Genomic DNA, 23,661 nt, shown 5'->3' with positions numbered 1-23,661 from the left:
TTAGCCTCTCTCTTTTCCTGGTATTTTTAAAAAATTGTAATATTGACGCCCATTTTCTTTCTACTCTTACTAGGTATTTTAGTATAAACTTTGTCTCTTTTAGATGCCTGAGTTAGTCAGACAAAAGCCCCTATCAATATTACACTCCCAGAGGATATGATCAAGTGTTTCTTTGATTTTGCAGTCTCACACAGAGATGTGTTTATTAACTAAGGACAATAGTTTATTAACTATTACTGTTTAAACCACAGTGTCCGGTAAGCTCCATTCAGAGTAGAGCTCCTTCACTGCTTTCTCTCCGGCTCTTGCAGTAGGTCAGCGTTTTTTGTTCCAGAGGATACTTCATTAAATCTTCCCCCCTTGTTGCCTTTGTCCATACTTCCTGCCACTCCTCCCTTAGTTCTGTCAATTTTTTTCATTTTTACAGCATTTTTGCTACTTTGTCTGCCCCCTCGTTTCCTGCTCTCCCAACATGCTCTGGGATCCATGCTATTTTACTGTTTACTCCCATCTGTGCCAGTTCTGTTGTTAGCAACAATATTTCATTAACTGTATCATTTCTGCTATCCAAAGTCCCATTTTGGTCGCCAGTAGTCCTAACAGTGAATCTGACAAGAGGACAATGGAGTATCCACTTCAACACCAACATTATCCTTGCTAGTTTAGCCATTGTAACGCCTACCAAATTTGATAGTCTATGGCTTTCTTTATTCCATGTGTTGGAATGCAGAACGCTGTCCCCATTTTCCCAGTTTTCTCATCTTTAGACCCCATCTGTAAATATAAGAACATAAGAATCGTCATGCTGGGTCAGACCAAAGGTCCATCCAGCCCAGTATTCGGTCGACCGACAGTGGCCAATGCCAGGTGCCCCAGACGGAGTGAACAATTGATCACATATATATTGATTTGCTATGTTTACTACATTTAGATCTTCTTTTCCCTTTCAATATCATTCTATAGTTCCATATTTATATTGGGGGATGATTTTCCACCCCTAATGCATTTGTCCATGACTATATATGATAATTTATTTTCTCATGCAATGTGTAATGCCTGGACTTGGATTGAGTCTAATTTCCTTAGGTTTGTTTTCGATGCTGAACTGAATGCTTGGCATGCTTACTCAATGACTCTATACAGCATTACCATTGCTTTCTTATCCACACCCCTGGTGGTTCCAGAAGTAGTTTTAGGTACGTTGATTCTACCTTTACATTTATGTACCATATTTTCAACGTAATCCTTCCATGTTAGCTCACTATCAAATGTCACACCGAGGAATTTGTAGCTTTTAACCATACCTATTTGCTGTCCACATAGAGACAATTTACAATTTTTTTTTCGTTTGCTTTTCAGTGAATATCAGTCCTTTAGTTTTGAGAACTGAAAATGTAGAGCCCCACATGGTTCTCCAGACTGCACTTCTCCCATGTGCTTCGTTAATTCAATTCTCAGCTATTTCCTGGGTCCTATTTGTAGCCTGTATGGCGAGTCTTGTGCAACGAAGGAAATGCCTATTTCTGCACTCAGCCTTTTCTGGAGATCATTTAGCGTTATGTTGAATAAGTAGAGCTGATGACACTCCTCTGCAGAGTGCCCTTTGTGGTCGTATATATGCTAGAGTAGGCTTTCCCGACTCTGACCTTGAGAAATCCTTTATCCACCTGTATACTCTTCCTTTTATGCCCATTGTAAGCATGTATGTGGGTGTGACTTTCTCTTGCCAGGACCCTTTGCTACACATGCTCCTGAAACAACAGGCTAAGTACATGGGGAAATTAGCAGTCTTTGTCCCCAACCCGTAGTCAGGGTAGTTCATGAGCCCAGGCCCTCAGCCAGGGCAGGGCACAACACAGTCAAAGGCTTTAACCATTAGGTAGGGTAGCTGTGAGTGGTTTGGGGGGCCCAGGCCCTCAGCCAGGGCAGGAGCCCCAGCAAGCCACCTAGGGTGCCAGCAGGGGGGTTGAGCACCCAACACAGTCTTTGGGGCTCGGGCAAGAGGTGTCTGAGGAGCTCAGGCCTCCTGGCCTAAGGAGAGGGAGTACTGCCATCCCAGGGGTGGGATAGCAGGGGGAACACGGGCCCGCCCAACTCCACCGCACCCCAGCCCAGGGCTTAACAATGGCAGAGTGGTCTGCCACTGAGTCAGTGGGGAATCCACCCGCAACACACTGACCGTGTCTCTGGCGGCACCACAGCCAGATTGTAGCCTGGTTCTCCTGGGCTGCTTCCTATACTCCCCCTCGGGTTGTCCTCCGTCTCCTCGGGATACATTGTGAGAGGCCGTCCCAGCAACTCCTCAGCGTCGGGCATGTCAGGCAGTCCTGGTACCTGGGCGGTTTCCTCGGGACAGCCGAAGTCTTTGGCAGGTTCCGTCTCCAGCAGTGGGCTGGAAGCGTCTGCCTCCCTCGGTGGCGCCTCCTCAACTGAGCTGCAGGGCCTGCCTCTTTTGTTTCCTGTTCCTGTCCCGTCTTTCCGTTTCTGCCATGGCGGCCTAGGCCTTCCGGGTTCCGCCCACCAGGAGGCGTCTGACTCTCCCTTGCTATCAGTCTCTGAGGGAGGCCATGGCCCTTTGCTACACCCGTGTATGATATTTTATGCAATAAGCCCTCTCTCCATAACGTATCCTCTGCTTCTTCAATATCGTGGAAAGCTACTATCATATATTCTTTATTTCTCATACTTTTTTCCACTTCTGTCGCTACTCTTACTGTACAATAAGCTGTACCCCTTACCCTCCTGAACTCACTTTGCACATTGTCAATAAGTCCATTTCTCTCTAGATATGTTGTTAACTCTTCAGTCACCATTCTTTACCCATCCATAACGTAGGGGCACTTAACTTTTGCACATCAGGTCTTGTTTGCAGCTTACCTGGTTTCCACACTTGGACTCTAACCACGTGTTTCCACTCCACTGGTATCTCACCTTTCCCCCATATACTGTTGTCCAATTTTAGCAGTATTCTCAAAGTCCCTTCATTCAGGTGTTGTAGCATTTCGTTACATATGCCATCTCTGCCTGGAGCAGGGTTTTTGCTTTTAGCTATAGCTTTTTGAAGTTCCTTCCTACAGAAGTTTTCATTTAATATTGAAACCTCATCTTCCTCCCCCACTCTTGCCATTTCATGATTCTCTTTAATGATTTTTTTCCCCCTTAAGCAGATTTCTATACCCTCACATTCACCATTGTGAAATATTTCTGCTAGGGCTTCTGCTTTTTCTTCACTAGAGCTTTTAATCCCTTTGCCTTCTACAATGAAGCCTGGTATAGAATTTGTCTCACTCTGTATTGCATTCATTATCCTAATCTGCCTATATGCCTCTAATGTTTCAGTATCTTTATTTATTTTTCCACTGTGCTTTCTCCAGCTTCCTCCTTTTATCTTTTTAACAGTCATTTACACAATTGGCTTGTTTCTTTTATATTTCATTAAGTCCTCACTATTCATTGTATTTTTTGCTTTCTCATATGCCTTGTTACTTTCCTTAATTGCTTTTCTACACTCGTCATTCCTCCATGATACATGGTTTCTACCTTTTTGCTAAACCTAAGATACCAAGTCACCCAACTTTACTGCCATCATGATTCCCTTAGTTATATTGCTACTAAATTTCTCAATGTCATCACTTATGCACTGTTCATGAATATTTTCATAACATTAGTGTTTAAATAGTTCCCAGTTTGCTTTATTTATATTCTAAGTAGAAGGCCATTTTCCATCCTCAACATTGCATTTACTTCGATATACGTATGTACAGGGAAGTGATCCCTCCTCTTTATTGACTTCCCAGATGCATTTGTTTGCTATACGACTTGACACAATTCCCAGGTCTAAATAGGAGAGAGTTCCATTCAGACACCATGCCTTGGGGGTGGCAAAAGGGTCACATACCCCTCACCAGATGCCTTGGGGGGGAGGGGGGGACACATTCAGCAGGGAACCGCAGTGGAGAAAGGAGCAGAATGTGGGCCCACTCTGTACCACCCCTAGCCCTTCCACACAGCTGCCTCTCCAGGGATCTGTACTGCTCCGCCGGAGGACAGGGCTGAGGACGGTACCAGAATAGCTGTGCCAGGGGTGCTCCTGGCGTGGGGCAGCCAGGTAGCCCCATATTCTGCTCCTTTCACCGCTGAGGTTTTAGAGAGCCCTGCGGCTCAGAAATCTGTATCCGGCGCAGCAGGAGGACAGAGCCCCTACCCTCAGGTAACATGGGATGGGGAGGGGACAGGGAGAGCGCAAGGAGGTCCCCGGGCTAGGGGCAGAGTCACATGGGAGGTCACATGGGGAGATCACGTGCCCCCGTTTAGCTGGTGCCCATCTTTGTGTCCCTCCCATGACTTGCCTCTGGTTCCATTGGCTGCTTTAAACCTAGTGGATAGACCACCATTCAGCATCTCTACATTATTTTCATCCATGAATTGTTCAAGACATTTGCCATTCTTACTACAGTGATAAGATGGGGCCCTGAAACATAAACTCTTGCATCAGAGGCCTGGTACGAAGCCTAAGACCTGAACTAAAATAATGGTCAAGACTTTGCTAACATAAAGCACAGTTAAGCTGTGAGCCAGAGGCAGGCCCTGCTCACAGAATCTGGCAAGAAGAGGGCTCATGTTGCAAAAATACACGTACCTAAAAGGCACTGGGCACTAGTTATGGAAATACGTGCCAGGATAGTACCAGAACACTCCGGTATTAGCACATTCCCCACAGACAGGCTGACCTATCCTAAAGACAGAGGCAGGAAGGTAATATGGTAGAGTTGTTTTGTAAGAGGCGGCACCCTCTACCACGTAGAGGGGTTGCACATCTACGCGCCAGGAGTGATGTGCAACTTGTTTGTGCCTGTGTATAAGAATGCATCCCTGAGTGGATGTCTTTGGCTGGCCTAGGGGGCAGTGGTAAATCTCGCCACTGACTGAGCCAGTCCATTGTCAGAGAGCACATATGTACTAGCAGAACTGTAGACATCTGATCCAGGGAGCTAGAGACTGTGTTTCATTTGGCAATAAACCTGTCCTGGTGCCTTTGTACCTTATCAGAGTCCGTGGTCATTGGGGGTTCTCTTGGGGTCTGCTGTGCCAGCGATCTGCAGAGCCGGGACAGCACACAGAGGGAATACACTAACACAGCCGACTGTTATCAACATTGAACAGAGCAGAGCACCACACCAGTGACTTCTAACAACAATCACTTTTTCCACTTCCCCACAATCTATTACGTCCGTTTAGGTCTCCACATACAATATAGGAGCCTGTTGCATCTTCAACTATCTCCATCAAATCCTTAATCTCCAATTTTCCGCAGGGGTTGCATACATTACATAGTCTCAGAGATGCAGATTTTGCTTTGGAATCTCACTAGCATTATATTCTATACTTAGTTACTTCACTTCAAGTTCAAGATAATTTAGGTTTTCCTTAATTAATGTACAAACTCCGCCTCTCTTTTCTACCTCTCTGTCTTGCCTATAGATGCCATATCCTGGGATTCTGGACTCTAGTTTTCCTATTAACCATGTTTCTTATACACAAATGATATCAGGTTTGCTATCATTACCAAGGACACTTTGTTTAGTTCCTGTCCCAGTCCTATTAGGCTGCGTGCATTCCAAGAGTAAATAGCACCACTCTATTTATCCTTCAGTATTTTCTTCACTTAAACAAGCATGGAGTCATTCTACTGCTTAGTTGCGAACATGTAGGTACTTTTCTGCTACTTTAATTATAAATTTTCATTTTCTCTGTTTTTTATCCTGTGATGTGACGTTTATTACTTCAATTATAACAGCTATAACCTGCTTTGTCTATACTGTGATAGACCCAGGCCAGTTGGGTACAACAGAGTAGCAGAAGACAGATATACTGGCCATTGGATTAGCAGTTTTCTGTTCCTTGACTGACCAGAACAGGGGCTGCTCCAGGCTAATGAGAACACCTGACTCCAATTAACCTGCAAAGAGTCAGGTGAGGCCATTAAGTTAATGTGACCACCTGACTCTAATTAAGGCCCGTCTGATACTCTAAAAGGGCTCACTCCAGTCAGGCTGAGGAGACCTAAGGGAGAGGAAGTGTGGCTGAAGGGCTGAGTAATGAAGACACCCTCAAGCCATCGGTAAGGGTGAAGAAGAGAGAAGCGGGAGAGCTGTGGGGAAGTGGCCCAGGGAAATGTAGCAACTCTGGCAGTGAAAGGTTGGCTGCCAACAGCTGCTGCCAGTAGGGTCCCTGGGCCGGAACCCGGAGTAGAGGGCGGGGCCGGGTTTCCCCCCGACCCACCACTACAGAAACACCTCCTGGGAGGAGAAGACAGGCCCCTGTCAGGACAGGAGGCTAAACTATTATGAAATAAGCCTATAGGGACAACAGAGACTGTGGGAGTTCTCTCACCAACCTCCTTGCTGGCTTATGATGAAAAGGGCTCAGTAGACTGTAACCCTGGCCCAAGGGAGAAAAGGGCTACATAGAGGGTCACAGTGAGCCTCTGAGGCTAGCATAAACTGCCTGGAAGCGCGGGACCCACGGGGACAAGGTTGGAGCTCTGCCACAATACATTATATGCCTTCTTTTTTCCCTCATATCCTTTGACTCATCTTGTTGTCTCTTTCTCTCTTTCTCCTTATTCAGTTTCCTATCCTCTTCCTGTTTTGGTCTTTTCCCCTCCTGGTAGATTCCACATACGATATGCTATTTGTAACTTAGTTTTGGTATCTCTTTTGCTTGCTTTGCTGCTCCGTATGCTGCACTGTGTTTTCTTCCACAGTTACTGTACTTCAGTTCTGTCCCTTCAGCCTCCCAGTAGGAGCAGTGGGGGCAAACAACCAAACTGGTTTTAAGAAAAAATACCTCATAACTTTTAATGAGTCTCAGTGTTGCAGCCTGACAGTCTGGCCAAAAAGTAAACCTCGTTTCCAGGGCGGAATCAGCTCAATCTAGACAACAAACAGGTCAAGGTCTCCCAACCAAGCAAAAACAGCAAAGATGACCCTGAAAGCTGATATGCCTTTGCAGCTGAAATGTGCGCTTGTCTTCATCTGTTTGGCTCCTTAGGCCATAAATCACTCACCAAAACTAAGGGGAATATCCTCAGCCTACTAGAGTATGTGGATTTATACAGTCTGGGACTGCTCCTGCTCCCATTTCAGTCAATGGTAAAACCCTCATAGCCACCTGTATACACTCCCCAATGCATCAGGATGAGAATGGACCTGTAGTGGGAGAAAAGGCTGCAGGTGGATTAATACCCCAGATGTTATTCCATTTGCTGATTTTAAATGACCAAGCAAACAAGCACCCATCTTGCATCCATGAACCCTGCAGAAAGGAGGCAAGAAAAATAGGACTTTATTAGCCCTGACAGCAAATGCAACTGTGCGACCTAGATTGACTGTCTATCCTGCAGCTGGAGGTATAATTTCCAGCTCGGGTAGACCTACCTCAGTGGCAATACTTCAACAAAAAAACTTCAAAAACAGACTCCAATGAGAGACTGCTGAATTGGAATTAATTTGCAAACTGGATACAATTAACTTAGGCTTGAATAGAGACTGGGAGTAGATGGGTCATTGCACAAAGTAAAACTATTTCCACATGTTTATTCCCCACCCCCGTTCCTCAGACGTTCTTGTCAATTGCTGAAAATGGCCCACCTTGATTATCACTACAAACCCACCCCGGCTCTCCTGCTGGTAATAGCTCATCTTAAGTGATCACTCTGGTTACGGTGTGTATGGTTTCAGAGTAACAGCCTGTTAGTCTGTATTCGCAAAAAGAAAAGGAATACTTGTGGCACCTTAGAGACTAACCAACACCCATTGTTTCATGTTCTCTATGTATATAAATCTCCCCACTGTATTTTCCACTGAATGCATCCGATGAAGTGAGCTGTAGCTCACGAAAGCTTATGCTCAAATAAATTTCTTAGTCTCTAAGGTGCCACAAGTCCTCCTTTTCTTTTTGCGGATACAGACTAACACGGCTGTTACTCTGAAACCCAAGAGGAAGGGAGGTTAAGGTAGTTTTAAGTCCCCTTTGTGCCCTCCCAATTCCGGGATGCTCCAAGGGTTTGGAAGACCCCCCAGCATAATTTAAACAGCCTTGGGGGCCTATGTTAGGGCAGCCTCCCAGAACTACTCTCCAGACTGCAGCATTGCCCAGAAACTCTGCAGTACCTGTCCCTGACATGCTCCTCCCATACCCAGCCCTTCCCCCAGCACATCCCCCTGTGCCAGGCTTGTGATAGGGTCCCCTGGGGACAGCCTGTGGCTGTCTCCCCGCAGTGCCTGCACTTTGGATTGCCAGTTTGGGTTGGATGTATTCCTGGAGGTTTCATTGCATGCATTGGTGCAAGTAGAAATCATTTCTTGCCGGTACTGCATTCATGGGAGGGACACAAGAGAGGGCATGTGACTCCTCCCCGTCCCCTCTGATATCCCCCTTTACCTGATGCTTTGGGCCCCTGGTGTCACCTGTACCTCCAGGTGTCATTGAGGAGCCAGCAGCACCCCAAATTGAAAACTACTTAAATGAAAGAATAGGAAGAACAATCACCCCACTTTCCCTTAACACACTATCAGTGCCTCCCTTATGTCCAAACTCCCTATGTCCTTCTGCTAGCTTGCCTTTATCTAAGTATTGCTCTCCGCCAGGCACTAGGAAAGCAAAGGTGCTGAGCCATCTGGGTTTGATGGAAAAGAGGCACAGAACTGTGTGTGCCCTGTGCACCTTGATAGAACTACAGCCCACATTGTTTTATTATTTTCCTCAGCATGACATACAGGAGGGGCAATCAAAACCAGCCTGGCAGAACGTGCATGAGAACTGTCTCTGGACAGACAAGCAATTGATCAAAATCACATTCCCTGATCTCTTGGGGCCAAATCCTGTTCTCATTGAGATCAAAAGGAGTTTTGCTATGGAGTTCAATGGGAACAGGCTTTGACATTTGGAGATGAAGGAGCAAAACCACTCAAGCAAGGGCTATGTTGCTTATACCACAGGTATCAAAGGCTGCTGACTCGTGAGAAAGTCAGCAGACATCTGATCTTTATCCATTGCAAGTGAGAAATCAGCAATCAATGAAGCTAGAGCAGTCTCCATACCATATCCAACCCATAAGTCCATCTGCAAAGTATCAAGGAAATATGAAGACTCCAGATTACCTTAAAGTCCTCAGTCCCTTGGTTAGAATGCTCCCATTACCATATGTTCATAGGCCAGAGGCCGGATCAGGAAAGAGGCAAAATGGAGATATTTCCAGGCCAGGGCCTTTTAGCTTCTGCCAAGTAAAGGGAAATCTGGTCTTTGGAGTCACATGGGCAAGTTACACATCCATCACCCCCACCCATATTCTAGTTAGAATATTCACAAAAAGTCCAATAAGTGTAGGCAGGCGTTTTCCAGGGTCCATTGTGAGCTAAGTGTTCCTTAATGAACCATTCAACTTGACTTGTCCCTTCATGTGCTGGCTAAATAGCGTGTGGGCCTTACGACAGGAGCAAACATGTAGTAAACATAGCTAATATTCATAACTTCAGATACCAAGAAGAATATACATGCATAGAATAGCATAATCATAAGTACCAGCTATTTCACCTACATCACTGTTCCCAAAAGAGATTCTGAAAAAATCACACCACATACCTGAGACCCCTATGTGCCAGCACCATGCCCTACTGGAGTTTTGTTATCTGTTATGTAATAACAGAGATGGATCCAGTGCCATAACTCTGTTTAGTCTAAAAGGGCAAGGTTAACTTTTAGCTGTTCAGATGTAACTGCACCTTTAGTCAGTGAGGCATACTGCCTGGCACACATTCAGGTTAATGGGCTTCAGTGTTCCTTTGCCGTTACCAGGCTTCTGAACATTAAAAAGTTATGTGCTGAGTGGTTTAAAGCATAACACAGGTTTTTAGATTTGCAAATCTGTGAACCTCTGCCTCTTAGATATTATTATTGTTGGGTTTTTTCCGCTGGTCATAATGAGGGAGGGTCTCCTCTCTGCCCTCTGCTCATGAGGTTATGTATGTGTCTTGTAGCATTCTTCTGAATACCAGTTGGAAGGAATTTTTTTTTTCTCTTAGAAGGCATGTAATTTTTTTGGGGTTCACACTGATAAACATAGAAAACAATTGGGGCTGTTAAATTTTCTTCAAATTCCATAGAAACTTAAGTTCAGCTACATTTTCCAGTACAGTGATGAAATGGGTGTTTGTACATACAAATATCGACATGCTTAACTACTCACTTCCCCCCCTCCCTAAATATGTAGTATTTCAGTCTGTTTTTATGGAATATGAGCGTTGGGTGAGGAGCCATTTCAGCATATGTCTGACTTATTAAAAGACACATTTTAAGTAGAACTGTATCCTAAACTGCATTATGATATTGTACCCAAACACTGCATTTCAATGGTGGATTCAACTTCCTTTATAGGAAAAGAACGGAGTCTTGAAACTCTTACCACAAAAGTGGTCCACAGACATGCAAATAGTCCCATTGTCTTCAATGGGATTGATCAAATGATTAAGGGTTTACAGGCTTAGGTTCCAAGTTTGTAAATTGTTCTGGATGAAATGACAGTGCCTAAGCTGTCAGATCAGAAGGAGCTTCATTCGAATAAAGGTGGGCAGATGTGTGATAAGTCTTAGCAACAGATCTAAGATGGGGAACATATTTTCAGCAAAGTTCTTGACACGTTCCTGAGGCAGCTGGTTTAAGGCTGTCAGTGCATTTTAATCTTCACTTATAGTTCTCTCACCCACAAAGATCGACAATGAGGCATTTGTTTTCTTTGTTTTGCTGCTCCAGTTCCAGTTAACAAAATGCATGTTCGACTAGTTTGGCTGCAAAGAAGAATTCTGTTTACACTGGGGACAACACATGATTCCTGTCAGGCTGCAGAACTAGGCTGACATCAGAATCCAAACATCCTCTGGTCAGTGTAAGCAGAGGCATTCCTCTAATGATTTGGACTTGATGTGATGCAGTATGAATGTCATGGATAATTCAGACCAATGGGAGAAACAGAATCAAATACACTGTTTAAACACCTTCTGTCGTCCCCCCCACCCCTCCCTTCTTGAAGACTCCTGACCAACTTAACAACACAATACATATGCTAACAAACTTTAACCTCTTGTTTATATGGCTTTACTAGCACAATGCATGTGCTAACAAACTTAAACAAGGGCTTTGTTAAAGTTTGTTAGCATATGCATTGTGCTGTTAAAGCCATACAAAGAATGAATGCCATCCCCAGCTGCAAAGAGCAGCCCCACCCCCCTCTTGGGGGAGGGGGGAGACCCAAATCTTTCCGGTACCCCGTACCCACTAAAAATCTCTTGCCGGTACTGCACATTGGAGAGTACGGCCCTACTTGTACTACGGATTGCATGACACAATCTAAGATTCATCGTTGATTCTTGGAGACCCCAGGGCAATCCTGGAAGGTTGGCAACCCTTTGTGTGTATGGGGGTGGGTTTTTGGAGGGGGGTGAGGGAGTGAGAGAACCTGGATTTGTGCAGGAAATGGCCTAACTTCATTATCATGCACATTGTGTAAAGAGTTGTCACTTTGGATGGGCTATCACCAGCAGGAGAGTGAATTTGTGTGGGGGGGTGGAGGGTGAGAAAACCTGGATTTGTGCTGGAAATGGCTTTTAGATAAGCTAATACCAGCAGGACAGTGGGGTGGGAGGAGGTATTGTTTCATATTCTCTGTGTATATATAAAGTCTGCTGCAGTTTCCACGGTATGCATCTGATGAAGTGAGCTGTAGCTCACGAAAGCTCATGCTCAAATAAATTCGTTAGTCTCTAAGGTGCCACAAGTACTCCTTTTCTTTTTACCTGTATTGTGTGAATCCTCCCTGGGCCAAAAAAAGTGTTTAAGACTCCCTTTACATTGTTCTGGTCCTTTTAGTTAGTGTGAAGTGGGCAGGGTGGGAGTGAGGATCTCCCCCTATGTTTTTAAATATGGACCTAGGTCCAGAGTTGTCAGACTCCCTGGACTGTCCTGTCCACCCTCTCCAGATATATAGATATGAACACTTTAGGAGAGAGTGAAACCAGTAGCTCATAGTGGAGTGGCTCGCTTTCTCCTTCCCTCTCATTGGGCAAATGGATTTCCCTAGGACTGAATGAGGTTTGGCAGTACGCATAAGTGTGGCAAGTTGTGTCCCACCATCCTCACACTGACCTACCTGAAGGCCAGCAGTGGGGCAGCACTGGACATTTGCCACTACTTTGTCTAATCTAATTATGTCCCCAGGGGCGGAAGAACAGGGGGAGCCAAGGGGCTATGGCCCTCCCACTTTTGAAAGTGAACAGGCCTAGCCCATTCACTTTTCACCAAGGGCCCCACCCCTGCCCCTCCTCTTCCCCTCAAGCCCCGCCTCCCAGCCAGGCCAGAAGCTGGAGCCTGGCCCCGGTGAGAGCAGCTCAGGGAGCCGGGGCAGCTGTGGGGAGCCGCAGACCCTTCACCTGCCTGGGGGAAGGGGCCAGAGAGCAGCCCCCGGCCTGTGTCCCCACCCCCTGGGCTCCCTGCCCAGAGCAGATGGAGGGTCTGTGTGGGCAGCTGTAAGGAGCCACGTACCCTCCACTTGTCCTGGGTGGGAGACCCAGGAGGGTGCTCTTGGGCCCCCCCCCCACTCCCCAACAGGCTCTGACTTCCGGCTTGGCTGGGGGCATGGCCTCCAGGGGAAGAGGAGAGATAGAACAGGGCTGCGGGGGGGGCTCATGGTCCCCCCACTTTTATGAAAAGTCCATCACCCCTGCCCCAGTGACCAAGCTTCCACTGTTCTACTCCCTAACAGATTGCCCAGTTGGGGAGTAAGTGTTGAACGGTTCATGCAACGTTTCTATCCCATGCACCAACTGGAGCGCCTACAGAGATGTAGCTTGATTTTCAGAGGTGATTAGCACTGCAGCACCAAGGGGATTGTCTTGTAGGCCTGGGACTTAACTCACCCCCATACTAAACTAGCCTCGACTAACCCTTGGGTGAAACCCAGGGTTTTCACCGCTAAAATTAAGAAAAATGCTCCCCTGCTGCTAAGGAACCCCTACCTCAGGTATGTCCCTAACAAGAGTTATAACACCACGGGTTGTACAGTAGAAACACCCAGGCGCTGGGAAGTTTAAGGAGGAAACAGAAAGACCCCAACAAATGGTAAAATAGATAAGCTAAGCTCTGACCAGCGAATGTATGCTGACCATCTGCACTCACAAAGAAGGTCATAAAGAAGTTACAATTTAGGCACGAAAGATAAAATGTAAAAAAGATTTGAGCAGGGAGGAGGAAACATAGGTGCCAGTGCGTGATTGGTTAAATATTGCTACCTAAGGGTATTGAATAATGTGTCTGGTTTAGTAAAGTTAAAGGAGGTAGCTAATTTTACCTGTATAATGTAACTAAAAACCAATTCTCTTTGGGGGAACCATCTCTGGACTGCAGCTCAACACCAAGCTGCTAATACTTTGACCCCTCTGCATGACCGTGATGTGCAAGAGGCATCACCTGGCTCGTTTTTAATTATCTAGTTTCAAGACTGACTTCAATTAGGACCTGTCCAATCAGAGCTGCAGGTGATCAGCACCTTTTGAAAATCAGGCCACCCTAGTCTAACCTTGCACCTGCTAATCCCCCACCCCGGTTAATGTGAATCAGTTAATAGTTAACAGTGGGTGTTTTTCTGTCCAAGGCTGTGTCCTTGTTATGGGTAATTACATAGTGGCCTTGGACATGGATCTCGATTGGTAGTCAAGGCCGGTCACTGTTTATCTCAAAGACCAGTCTCTGTTTCCGCAAATACCTAAGGGAACGTTTTTTTTTTTAGAGGCGATATCACATTTTCTGTTCCTTTCTCTGGCGTTAGTAATGGGACTGACCCTGATCCTTTATTGCGAGATGTGACCTTCAGGCAAGGCTATTTGCTTCTCAGGAGCTCACCATTCCCCATGATGACGGAATTGATCTCTCAGCATCTACATGCTCATTTTTTTGAAGAACTTCGCCCCTTCTCCATTAGTTACAAAGGAACATTTCCAAAGTAAGGCAGAGGGTCGCATGCTTCACTGCCTCTGTCAGAGTTCATTGAACACACCGGGGCACCTTGCATTCCTCTGTTCCTAACACTGGCTCCCTGGGTGCCAGACTCCCATCCACATCTATTGTAGGGACGCTCTGCAACTCCCTCACTCCCTTCCTCTGTGTGACTCCTCCCCATTCAGTTCTCCACTCATGCCAAGGACTCTGTGTGACCCCCATTATCCCAAACCAGGGACCCACATTCTTCTCCCATGCCATGGGCTCTGAGTCCCCAATTCCCTCCCATCATTCCCCCAAACCAGGGGCTGTCTGCCCCCCATCCCCCTCTCACCCCCATGCCCAGGGCACTGTGTGCTCCCATTCCCCTGCACTCCAGAGATTGTGTGCCCCCATTCTCCTCTATGCCAGGAGCTCTGTGTGCCCCCCCCATTTCCCCCTCATCCCTATGCCAGGGACTGTGTGTCCCCCATACTCCCCTAACCCAATGCCAGAGACTCTGGGTGCCCCCCTTCCTCCCCATACCAGAGGCTCTGTGTGTGCCCCCATTTCCCCTTCATCCCCATGCCAGGGATTCTGTGTGTCCCCATTTTCTCCCCCTCTCCCCATGCCAGGGGCTCTGCATGCCCCATTCTCTGCCCCATCCCTATGCCAGTGGCTCTGTGTGCCCCCGCATTTCCTGCTCACCCCCAGGCCAGGGATTCTGGGTGCCCCACATTTCCCTCTCACCATATGTCAGGGTCTTTTTGTGACCCTCCCAGCCAACGCTCACCCCCATGCCAGGAATTCTGTGCCCCCCATTCCTTCCTAACCAGGTGCCTGGAGCTGTGTGTGCCCCCATTCCATCCTCACCTTCATTCCAGGGGTTCTGTGTGCCCCCCCCCCCAACATTCTCCACCATGCTGGAGACTGTATCCTCCAGTCATCCCCTCCCCCATGCCCAGGGCTCTGTATCTTCTGTTCCCCCTTCACCTGCTGCCAGGGACTTTTTTTATCCCCCATTCATCCCTTCCCCACCGTGTCAGGGATTCTGTGTACCCCCCATGCCCATCTTCCAGCTCATACCCCACCCTTTCTTTCTTTCAGTCTGGGACCATGCTGGAGTCCTAAAGAAAGAAGTGCTGGAACTCATGAAGAGATCTACGTCCGGCCCTGCTCCAGAAGGAGAGATGGTGGCTCGCTAATGAGTCTGGGGTTCCCGGTACGGGTGTGGGGGGATCCTTTCATTACACCTCTGCAGCAAGCTAACACTTGTCAGAAGAACTGGAACACCATTCCTGCTCCCAGAAAACGAGGCGAACACCGTTCTGGCATGACTACAGCACTGGTCCGTGAGAGAAGTCATTGAGGGCTTCAACATGCCAAACTCACGTGGGAGGATAGGCAGAGTTGAGGTGTGTGTGTGTGGCGGGGGGGGGGGGTATTATTCTGGAAGGTGCTAATTGCCACCATCTGCCACTTCTTTGTACTATAGACAATTACAGAGGTGGCTGACCTGCTGAGGCTGCTAACCACAGGCCAGGGGAATCTTTGTGTCCCCCTTTCCTGGTTTTCTGATTGCCATCAAACTCAAGCATGTGCTGCCTGCCCATGTCTAGAACATTCTCTGCCATTTTGGAATTGATCGGACGTGGTTTTTCAAAGTTACACCGTTACAGGCAAACAGAGGCATGCCTTCAAGTGGAGTGTAAGGCCTGGCATTGCTTGGGCAATAATTGATACTTAAACAAAACGTTGTAACATTCATGTAAGTAGTTTAGTCCATGTTTGTTATTTTCCTTCCCTCCACTTTTAAGGAGTTCCTTGCTTGCTATTTGTCTTCATCTCTTCCTGGTGTGGCTTGGGAGACAGGCCAATCCTCGCTTACAGACAGCCCCCCAACCTGAAGCAAATACTCACCAGCAACTACGCACCACACAACAAAAACACTAACCCAGGAACCTATCCGTGCAACAAACCCCATTGCCAGCTCTGTCCACATATCTATTCAGGGTACACCATCATAGGACCTAATCACATTAGCCACCCCATCAGGGGCTCATTCACCTGCACATCTACCAATGTGATATGTGCCAGCCATGCCCCTCTGCCATGTACATTGGCCAAACTGGACAGTCTCTACACAAAAGAATAAACGGATACAAATCAGACATCAAGAATTGTAACATTCAAAAACCAGTAGGAGAACACGTCAACGTCCCTGGACAGTCAATAACAGACTTTCAAATGGCCATTCTTCACGAAAAAAAACTTCAAAAACAGACTCCAACAAGAAACTGCAGAACTGGAATTAATTTGCAGACTGGACACCATCAAATTAGGCCTGAATAAAGACCGGGAGTGGATGGGTCACTACAAGAACTAAAAACAAATTTCCCCATGCTAATTTCCCCCTACTGTTACTCACACCTTCTTGTCAACTGTTTGAAATGGGCAACCCTGATTACCACTACAAAAGTGATGTTTTCCTCATGCTGATAATAGCCTACTTTAATTGAATTGCCTCGTTAGAATTGGTAAGGCAACTCCCATCTTTTTCATGTACTATGTGTATATATATCTTCCTACTGTATTTTCCACTCCGTGCATCTGATGAAGTGGGTTTTAGCCCACGAAAGCTTATGCCCAAATAAATTTGTTAGTCTCCAAGGTGCCACAAGTACTCCTCGTTAGAGCAAATCCAATGGCAATAAAACAATTATGGTGATTCCAAAACCCTCACCACCTTTCACTGGATGCATAATAAAAACATCCTTAGGATTTTTGGGGACATTGACCTCAAAGATAGAGGCCTCTGCCACTGAAGCCCATTGAAGTTTTGCCACCCACCACAACCAGCATTTATTGCAGTGCTGGCTGACCAGATTTTACCTTAGGACTTCAGTCTCCCTCTTGAAAGGGACATACATATTTAAGAATCACATGAAGCTTCCATTCCTAAAAAGCTAGAGAGGTTGGGGTGTGTGGGAGCGATTCAGAGGATTGCATCATCACCGGGCCACTGTCAGTGTGCAGTATGGGTTAGGGAAGGATTTATCATGAAATCCATCAACAGCAGCCACCAAAGGCACTGCATCTGATATTTCTCTAGCTATTGTTACAAGTAGCCGCATAATAGAGTGTGATGCATTTGGAGAAACTGAAATCCTAGTGATCAGCAGGGCAGGGGCCTGGTAGACCAGGTGTCACAGGGTTCACTCACTGCTAGTGGCGCCTCCTGCTGGCTGTCCTGCGAATTAGCTCTGCATTATGCTTCCCTTCTGGCAAGATCTTCTCCTGTACTATCTTGCCCTGCAGCCCCTCGCACACCAGGGGCTGCAGTCTCCTCTTCATGGCTTGGCCCTCGGGCTGGGTCACTAAGATCCTCCCCTTCCAGGGAATTCAAAGTCCTTCCAGACCCACTGGCTGGCTAGCATCTCCAATGCCCTTTCCACTTCCCAGTGACTGCGAGGGGAACACAGGTCCACCCTCTACACCGGCTTCCAGCCCAGGAACTCTATAACAAGCAACCACAGTCCCTGCATACTCCTACCTCTTGCTGCTGTTTCCCTGGGCTTCTTCCTACTTATCTAGCTTCCCCCCTCTCTGGGTTTGCCAGCCACCAGCCTCCCACCTCCCTCCACTCAGGGAATGACTGCAGCCTTTCCCAGCAATCACTGCCTATCTGTAGCCAGCTACCTGGCTTGATATAGGCCCCACCTGTTCCTTCACAGATAAACCTGTTCCTCTAATCAGGGCTTTCCTTTCAGTATTCAATCTACTAGGTAATTGGCCCACTTGCCCTCCATTAACCACTTCCACTCTTGTGCGGGGTGGGGTGGACAGCCCATTATGCCAGGTTTCACTGTATTTGACATCTAAATTGTACGTAATCCAGATCTCTCTGTGTGTATGTGTTTGTGTATGCCCTCACTGATAATACTTAGAACTCAGTTTGCTCAGTGCAGTGGTTCTGTGGTTGTCCCTCCCCACTCGGCCTCACTATGTCACATAGTGAGCAGTCATTAAGAAGGTTAGGGCTCTGGCCCTGTGGTCAGGACAGAACAGCACACAGTCTGTTGGCCAGCCTCCTGGCTGAGGCAGATAGCAATCTACAATCTATTGCCTTGACCCTCTGGCCGGGGAGAGTAAAGAGCAGCCTTTAGCTACATCCTTCAAGCTGGAGCAGACAGCAGAAGTAGTCTGGGGCTCTACTCCTCTGGGCAGGGCAGAGCCACAGGCCTTCTGGCCTGGGGTGAATAGACCCCCACCTCAGGGGTGGGGTTGGCAGCAGGGGGAAGGAGGACCCAGGCCCCTCTACTCCACCAGGTCCCAGCCCAGAGCCCAAACAGTCATGGGTGGTCCCACCACTGGGTCAGCAGGGAAGTCACTGAAACATGCTGACTCATTTACTGGCCACATAACTGGGCTAATGTTTGGTTCCCCTCAGCTACTTCCAACCACCCTTCCTTGGTGTGGCTCCTTCACCCATAGGTCTTCAGTCTCCTCGGGGTAAATGCATGGGACCCCTGTCCACCAACTCCTCTCCCCAGCTGGTCTCTTCCTGGGGCACTGCACAGCTCGGTCTCTGGTCCAGAGTTCCGCAGCAAGGTAGAGATGTCTGGCTCCAGTCCAACTTAGCTGGAAGGCCTTCCTTTTATACTTCCTGTCCTGCCCCTCCACTTCCAGCACAGGGACAGGGCTAGCTTGGTTCTGCCCAGTCAGGAGATGTGGAGTGTTTCCTCCCTGTCAGGCTTGGAGGGAGGCCACTCTGCCTCACACACTCAGTTTGCGCCACAGCCCAGATTCTCCGAGGTATTTAGGTGCCTAACTTTCATTTATTTCAATGGGAGTTAGGAGCCCAAAGACTCTGGAAGTCCAGATCTGGGCCCACATGCTTTACAAACATCAGGCAAATTTTAGCTGCCAGTTACACCAGTATAAATCCAGAGTAATCCCTTTGTAACTCTAGTTGCACGGCCAAATTCCATTCTGTTGGAGTATCCTCATTGTGACTGATTACAGGGACAGATTCTGTTGTCAGACACACCGGTGTAAATGCAAAAATGATTCCCAACTTCAGTGGGCTTACTCCACATTTACACCATTCTAGAAAAATCCTCCCAACAAATTATTACCATCCCCATGAGTTCACAGATAGGGAAACGGAGGCAGAGGCAGGTTGTGATTTGCCCAAAACAACTGATCCCAGTGCTAGAGCTGGGATTAATACTTGGTCCTTCGTGATTCCCAGGTCTGTGCTCCAACCGCTTATGCGTACATCACTCCAGAATGAGTTCCACGCCGGAAACAGTACAATATGTGATAATAAAACATGTACAGCAATGAAATTCTCTAAATATTCATTACACATTCGTGATGCTTGTCATTTCTACTTGGTCGGTGCACCTACTAGAAGAACGACTTGTCTCGGACACCTGGAGAACAAAGAAATCCTGCCTCCTGAACATGGCCCCAAAAATCTTCTTTAAGTGTAACCTGAACCGTTTGTTCACAAAAGCATACAGCAGGGGGTTGAGGCAACAATGAATAAAGGCAAGGCTCTCAGTCACTTGCATAGCGTAGTCCAAGTGCTTGCTAGTTTCACAATCCTTAATCACATGGAGGTTTTGCAACAAATGCAGAAAGAGGGTAACGTTGTACGGGAACCATAGCACAAAGAAAACTACCACCAAAAGAACGACCAGGCGGAGAGCTCTCTTCTTGCCAGGAGACATTAACGCAGTGAGGACACAAGCTACGCGGGAGTAGAAGAACACCATGCAAAGGAATGGAAGGAAGAAGCCTAGCAGGATCTGCTGGAATTGAAAGAGAAGCTGCCAAATGGAGTTGTGCAGGCCATAGTCGAGGTGGCAAACTCGTCTCCCGTTGTGGAGATCCTGCACCTGCATGAAGATAAAGTCAGGAATAGACAGCACTATGGAAATAACCCACACTACTGAAGAGACAAGGAAGCTCTTTCTTGGGGCCCTTAAGTTTTTATTGGACCAAGCATGAACAATCTCCAGGTATTTGTCCAGACTCATGCAGCTGACAAAGAAGATGCCACTGTAGAAGTTGGTGGTGTAGATGACACTTATGATCTTGCAGAAGACATTCCCAAACACCCACTGAGACGCTGCGTACGTGGCCCAGAAGGGAAGGGTTACCACGAAAAGAAGGTCTGAAACGGTCAGATTCAGCAGATACACCTCGGTCATTTTCTTGTTCTTGGTATATTTGATCAAGATGGCAAAGAGTAGACAGTTCCCAGGCAATCCAAGCAGAAACACTGTTGTATAGAGCACTGGCAGGAACACCTTGCCAAACGCCTTGACATTTTCCTTTGTGCAAAGCAAAAACTGGATGTAATCCTCCTCCTCTAAGTATTGGTACTCATAGTCAGTCAGATTGGCTGGGTTATCTGTGGTATGCAGCATGGTAGACATTGGTACTGTTGCCACCCTTGGTGGTAAACTTTTCAAGAGACCCCTCTGTTACATTCTGCAATAAAAAAGTAAAGAGGACCAATAATGCATTTCAAAAGACATTTTGATCTACATACGAAAAGTGAGGTTTGCATGCTAAGTAAGTTACTATGGAGATTTCTACCTCCACTTCATAGGTTTGAATCCATCCCAGGTTGACAGTGACTGACCCTCTGCCAGCTGTTTAGTGGCCTATGTTTGGTGACCTCAGCCCAGTCCCTGGTGGAGATGCCTACATCACCGGTCTCTGCACAAGGTGTCAAAAATTCAACAGCTCTGGAGACAAAACTATACTCTTGCCTCTTTGGAGTAGAGCCCTCAGGTCAGGTCTGAGGAACACTGAGGCAGTGTGGGATGCCTGCTGCTCTCCATGCTGTACCTGAGAAGTACATGAGGCCTTATAAAAGAGAGAATGACAGATGACAGGAACGCTATGGCTTCACTGCAAAAAAGAGGTGTGATTTTACGTCAAGATAGCTATCTTGATGTAAAATCCTCATGCAGCCAAGACACAGATAGTTTTTAGTCCTTGATGAAGCTAGTCAAGATCAACACCGTTGTTATGATTTGGGGGATCTGTCTGTACAGTGTATGAATTCTGTTTGAGATGATTAACTCTGTATATATGACCACATGAGACTGCAAACTCCATTTTGATTGTAAGGCTGGTCTTCACTTTTCTACTGTCTTTTAACCTCCATCTAGAACTAGGATTCAAGTGGGGTGTTGGCACATGGATAACAAAAGAGAGTTCTTGACTTAAAGGGCTCTCCCGCTGAAATAGAATAGTTCTGAACGACAGACTGGCTTCCCACCAGTAGAAATGGTTAATCAAGGGGGAGGTCACTTTGGCAACTAAGTCACCTGACAGGGGTCTGTGGTCACATGTTGAGGCTAATGATACAGGGACAAGAAGGTTATAAAAAGAGAGGCGCTGAGCTATTTGGGGCCAGATCAAGATGATGGAGAAGAAACCCAGCATGGAAGAGCCTATGAAGCAGGGGACCGTGCCTGAACACAGATGGTCCTCCAAGGACTCCCAAGGGAAGGGTGAGCTAATGAGGGGCATTGTGCTTGGGATGTTAGTTATGATCTAAATGATCTGTACTCTCTTCTGCTTTATCTGTTAAGTGAAAGGGTGATGGTGTTAGAATCTAGGCAAAGTGTCTCACTGTGTTCTGTGCTCTATGGTACCAGGTGCACCCTTGAAGAGGTAAACCAGATGGCTCAAAACTTCTGGTGGGAGTCTGGGAGAGGGTGTGTTTAAGCTACGGGTCAGTCTGGAGGAGTCAGCACTGAGCCCAGGAGCTAAGCAACTAGAATTGGGGTGTAGCTCTCCGGAGCGTTGCCAGACAAAGGGTCTGCACCTGGGTAGTATGCCTGGGAACCCCCCAAAATGGGGCGGTAGATGGTCTCTGTTCAGGCTCCAGAAGCTTAAGACACAGTGGACACATCAGCTGGGTTCCCTCATAACAGTCTGGTGAGTGGCCATGGGATGGTGCTCAACTGGGACCTGTGAGACCTATACCCACACCTGGGGTGGACCTCGCCGATCTACGATGAGGTAAAAATGGCAGTGCCCTGTCTCCTCCAGGATCTTACGTGGAGATAACTACCTCTTTTTTGGAGTGAAGACTAAGGCTGTGTCTACACTTGCAGAGTTTTTCGCTGTCAGTTTCAACGGTGACAGTGAACCAGTGAAAGAAAAGCGCTGGTTTGTGTACTCACTTTCACAGGCGAGTGTTTACATTTGCAGCACTTCCATTGCTGAAGAGAGCAGTGCCATGAGGGCAGCTATCCCACAGCGCAGCTCTGTCCATTTTGACGGTGGGCCTTGTGGGAAGAGGGCCAGGGGAGGATCGCGGAGCATCCTGGGTCCCTGCACAGCCTCCTCTCCCTAAACACTGATCAGCTGCAGTAGTTCAGCATTGCTCCAAGCAGGGGATCATCTGCTCCATGGAGCAAGCATTGTCACCTGGCCAGATAAGTGAGCACTTGCCAAGAAAACAGGAAGGGAGTTTCCAAAGTTCCCCGGGACTTTATAGGGGGAGGGGTGGATGTCTGTTTACCTAGCATCACAACAGCGGAGCTGCTGGCCAGAGTCATTGCCTAAGTGCTCTGGGATATCCTGCAGAGGCTAAAAGCTCTGTAAACAGGAAAAACACGTCTGCACATCACCGCAAAAAAAAACCTGTGCGCCTCTCGTGGAGGTGGTTTTCTTTGAGGTGAAACTTCTGAGTTTCACTGCAAAAAGTCATTGGCAAGTGTGCTTTTTGCACACACACACACAAAAAGGACATTTTCCGCTTTAAATGGCAAGTGTAGACATGCCCCAAGGCCTTTTTGCGCAGGAACAGGTATTGACGCTAAGCAAAACCAGCGCAGGTTAAAATTAGCAGGTCAAGTAACCTGTGTGTGACCCTGAGAGGCATGTTGAGAGACATTGCAATTGTAATCAGGACAGTTCACTTGTGCCTGGGCATCAGAGATACTAAAAGAGGTTCCTAGCTAGGCCTATTCATATGTGTTGATAAGAAATCAAGGAAGATACTGTGTGTATGTTTATGTCTGTCTATATCCTGCAACTGTAATTAATTTTAAAATCAAAGGTGTATATACTGCATGAATCTAATGAATATTACCTATATATCTGCAATGACTGGGAGTGATCAGCAGCAGAAAACTGGAGCTTTTTACAGTCATCAACAGCCTCACTAGAATCTGATGTGCAATCTGTCCCCGCAAATCCTGACAGCTCTGGAAAACTAGGTCTGTCCAGATCCACAGGCGTGGGAAAGAGAAAAACATACAGTGTAGCGTTAGTACTTTTTGTAAGTGGCAACAGTTATATAACCAGGAGCTAATGAATCCCCCACCTAAAACTAGGGCAAGGAAAGAGCAATATTATATTGTCTGCAGTCTTAGTGTATAGCCTGATAGAAAAGAGACAGTGAATTCCATAGGCAAAAGGTAATGATTTTCTCAGATCCAAGAGACAAGAAAAGAATTGGAGGACGTTAGAAATTATGTGGTGGAAAATAATTCTCCAAATGTCAGTGCTCTGAGTGCAAACACTGCATAGAATTAAATTAGATAGTAAGTAATCACAAAAAAAACCCCCTACAAATTGATTGTCATAAAGAAA

General features: G+C 46.9%; 1 protein-coding gene across 1 annotated transcript; it reads right to left on the bottom strand.

Moving 5' to 3' along the window:
* Positions 1-19,394: 19,394 nt before the first annotated feature.
* Positions 19,395-20,477, bottom strand: ACKR2 (atypical chemokine receptor 2). The gene has a single exon (XM_077809528.1). It carries the CDS (start codon positions 20,475-20,477, stop codon positions 19,395-19,397), a length of 1,083 nt encoding a protein of 360 aa, XP_077665654.1.
* Positions 20,478-23,661: the final 3,184 nt, after the last annotated feature.

This window comes from Eretmochelys imbricata, chromosome 2 (genome assembly GCF_965152235.1).
Source record: "Eretmochelys imbricata isolate rEreImb1 chromosome 2, rEreImb1.hap1, whole genome shotgun sequence".
Classification (NCBI taxonomy): Eukaryota; Metazoa; Chordata; order Testudines; family Cheloniidae; genus Eretmochelys; species Eretmochelys imbricata.
The sequence above is the reverse complement of the archived record's forward strand: the minus strand, read 5'-3'. Positions and strand labels throughout refer to the sequence as shown.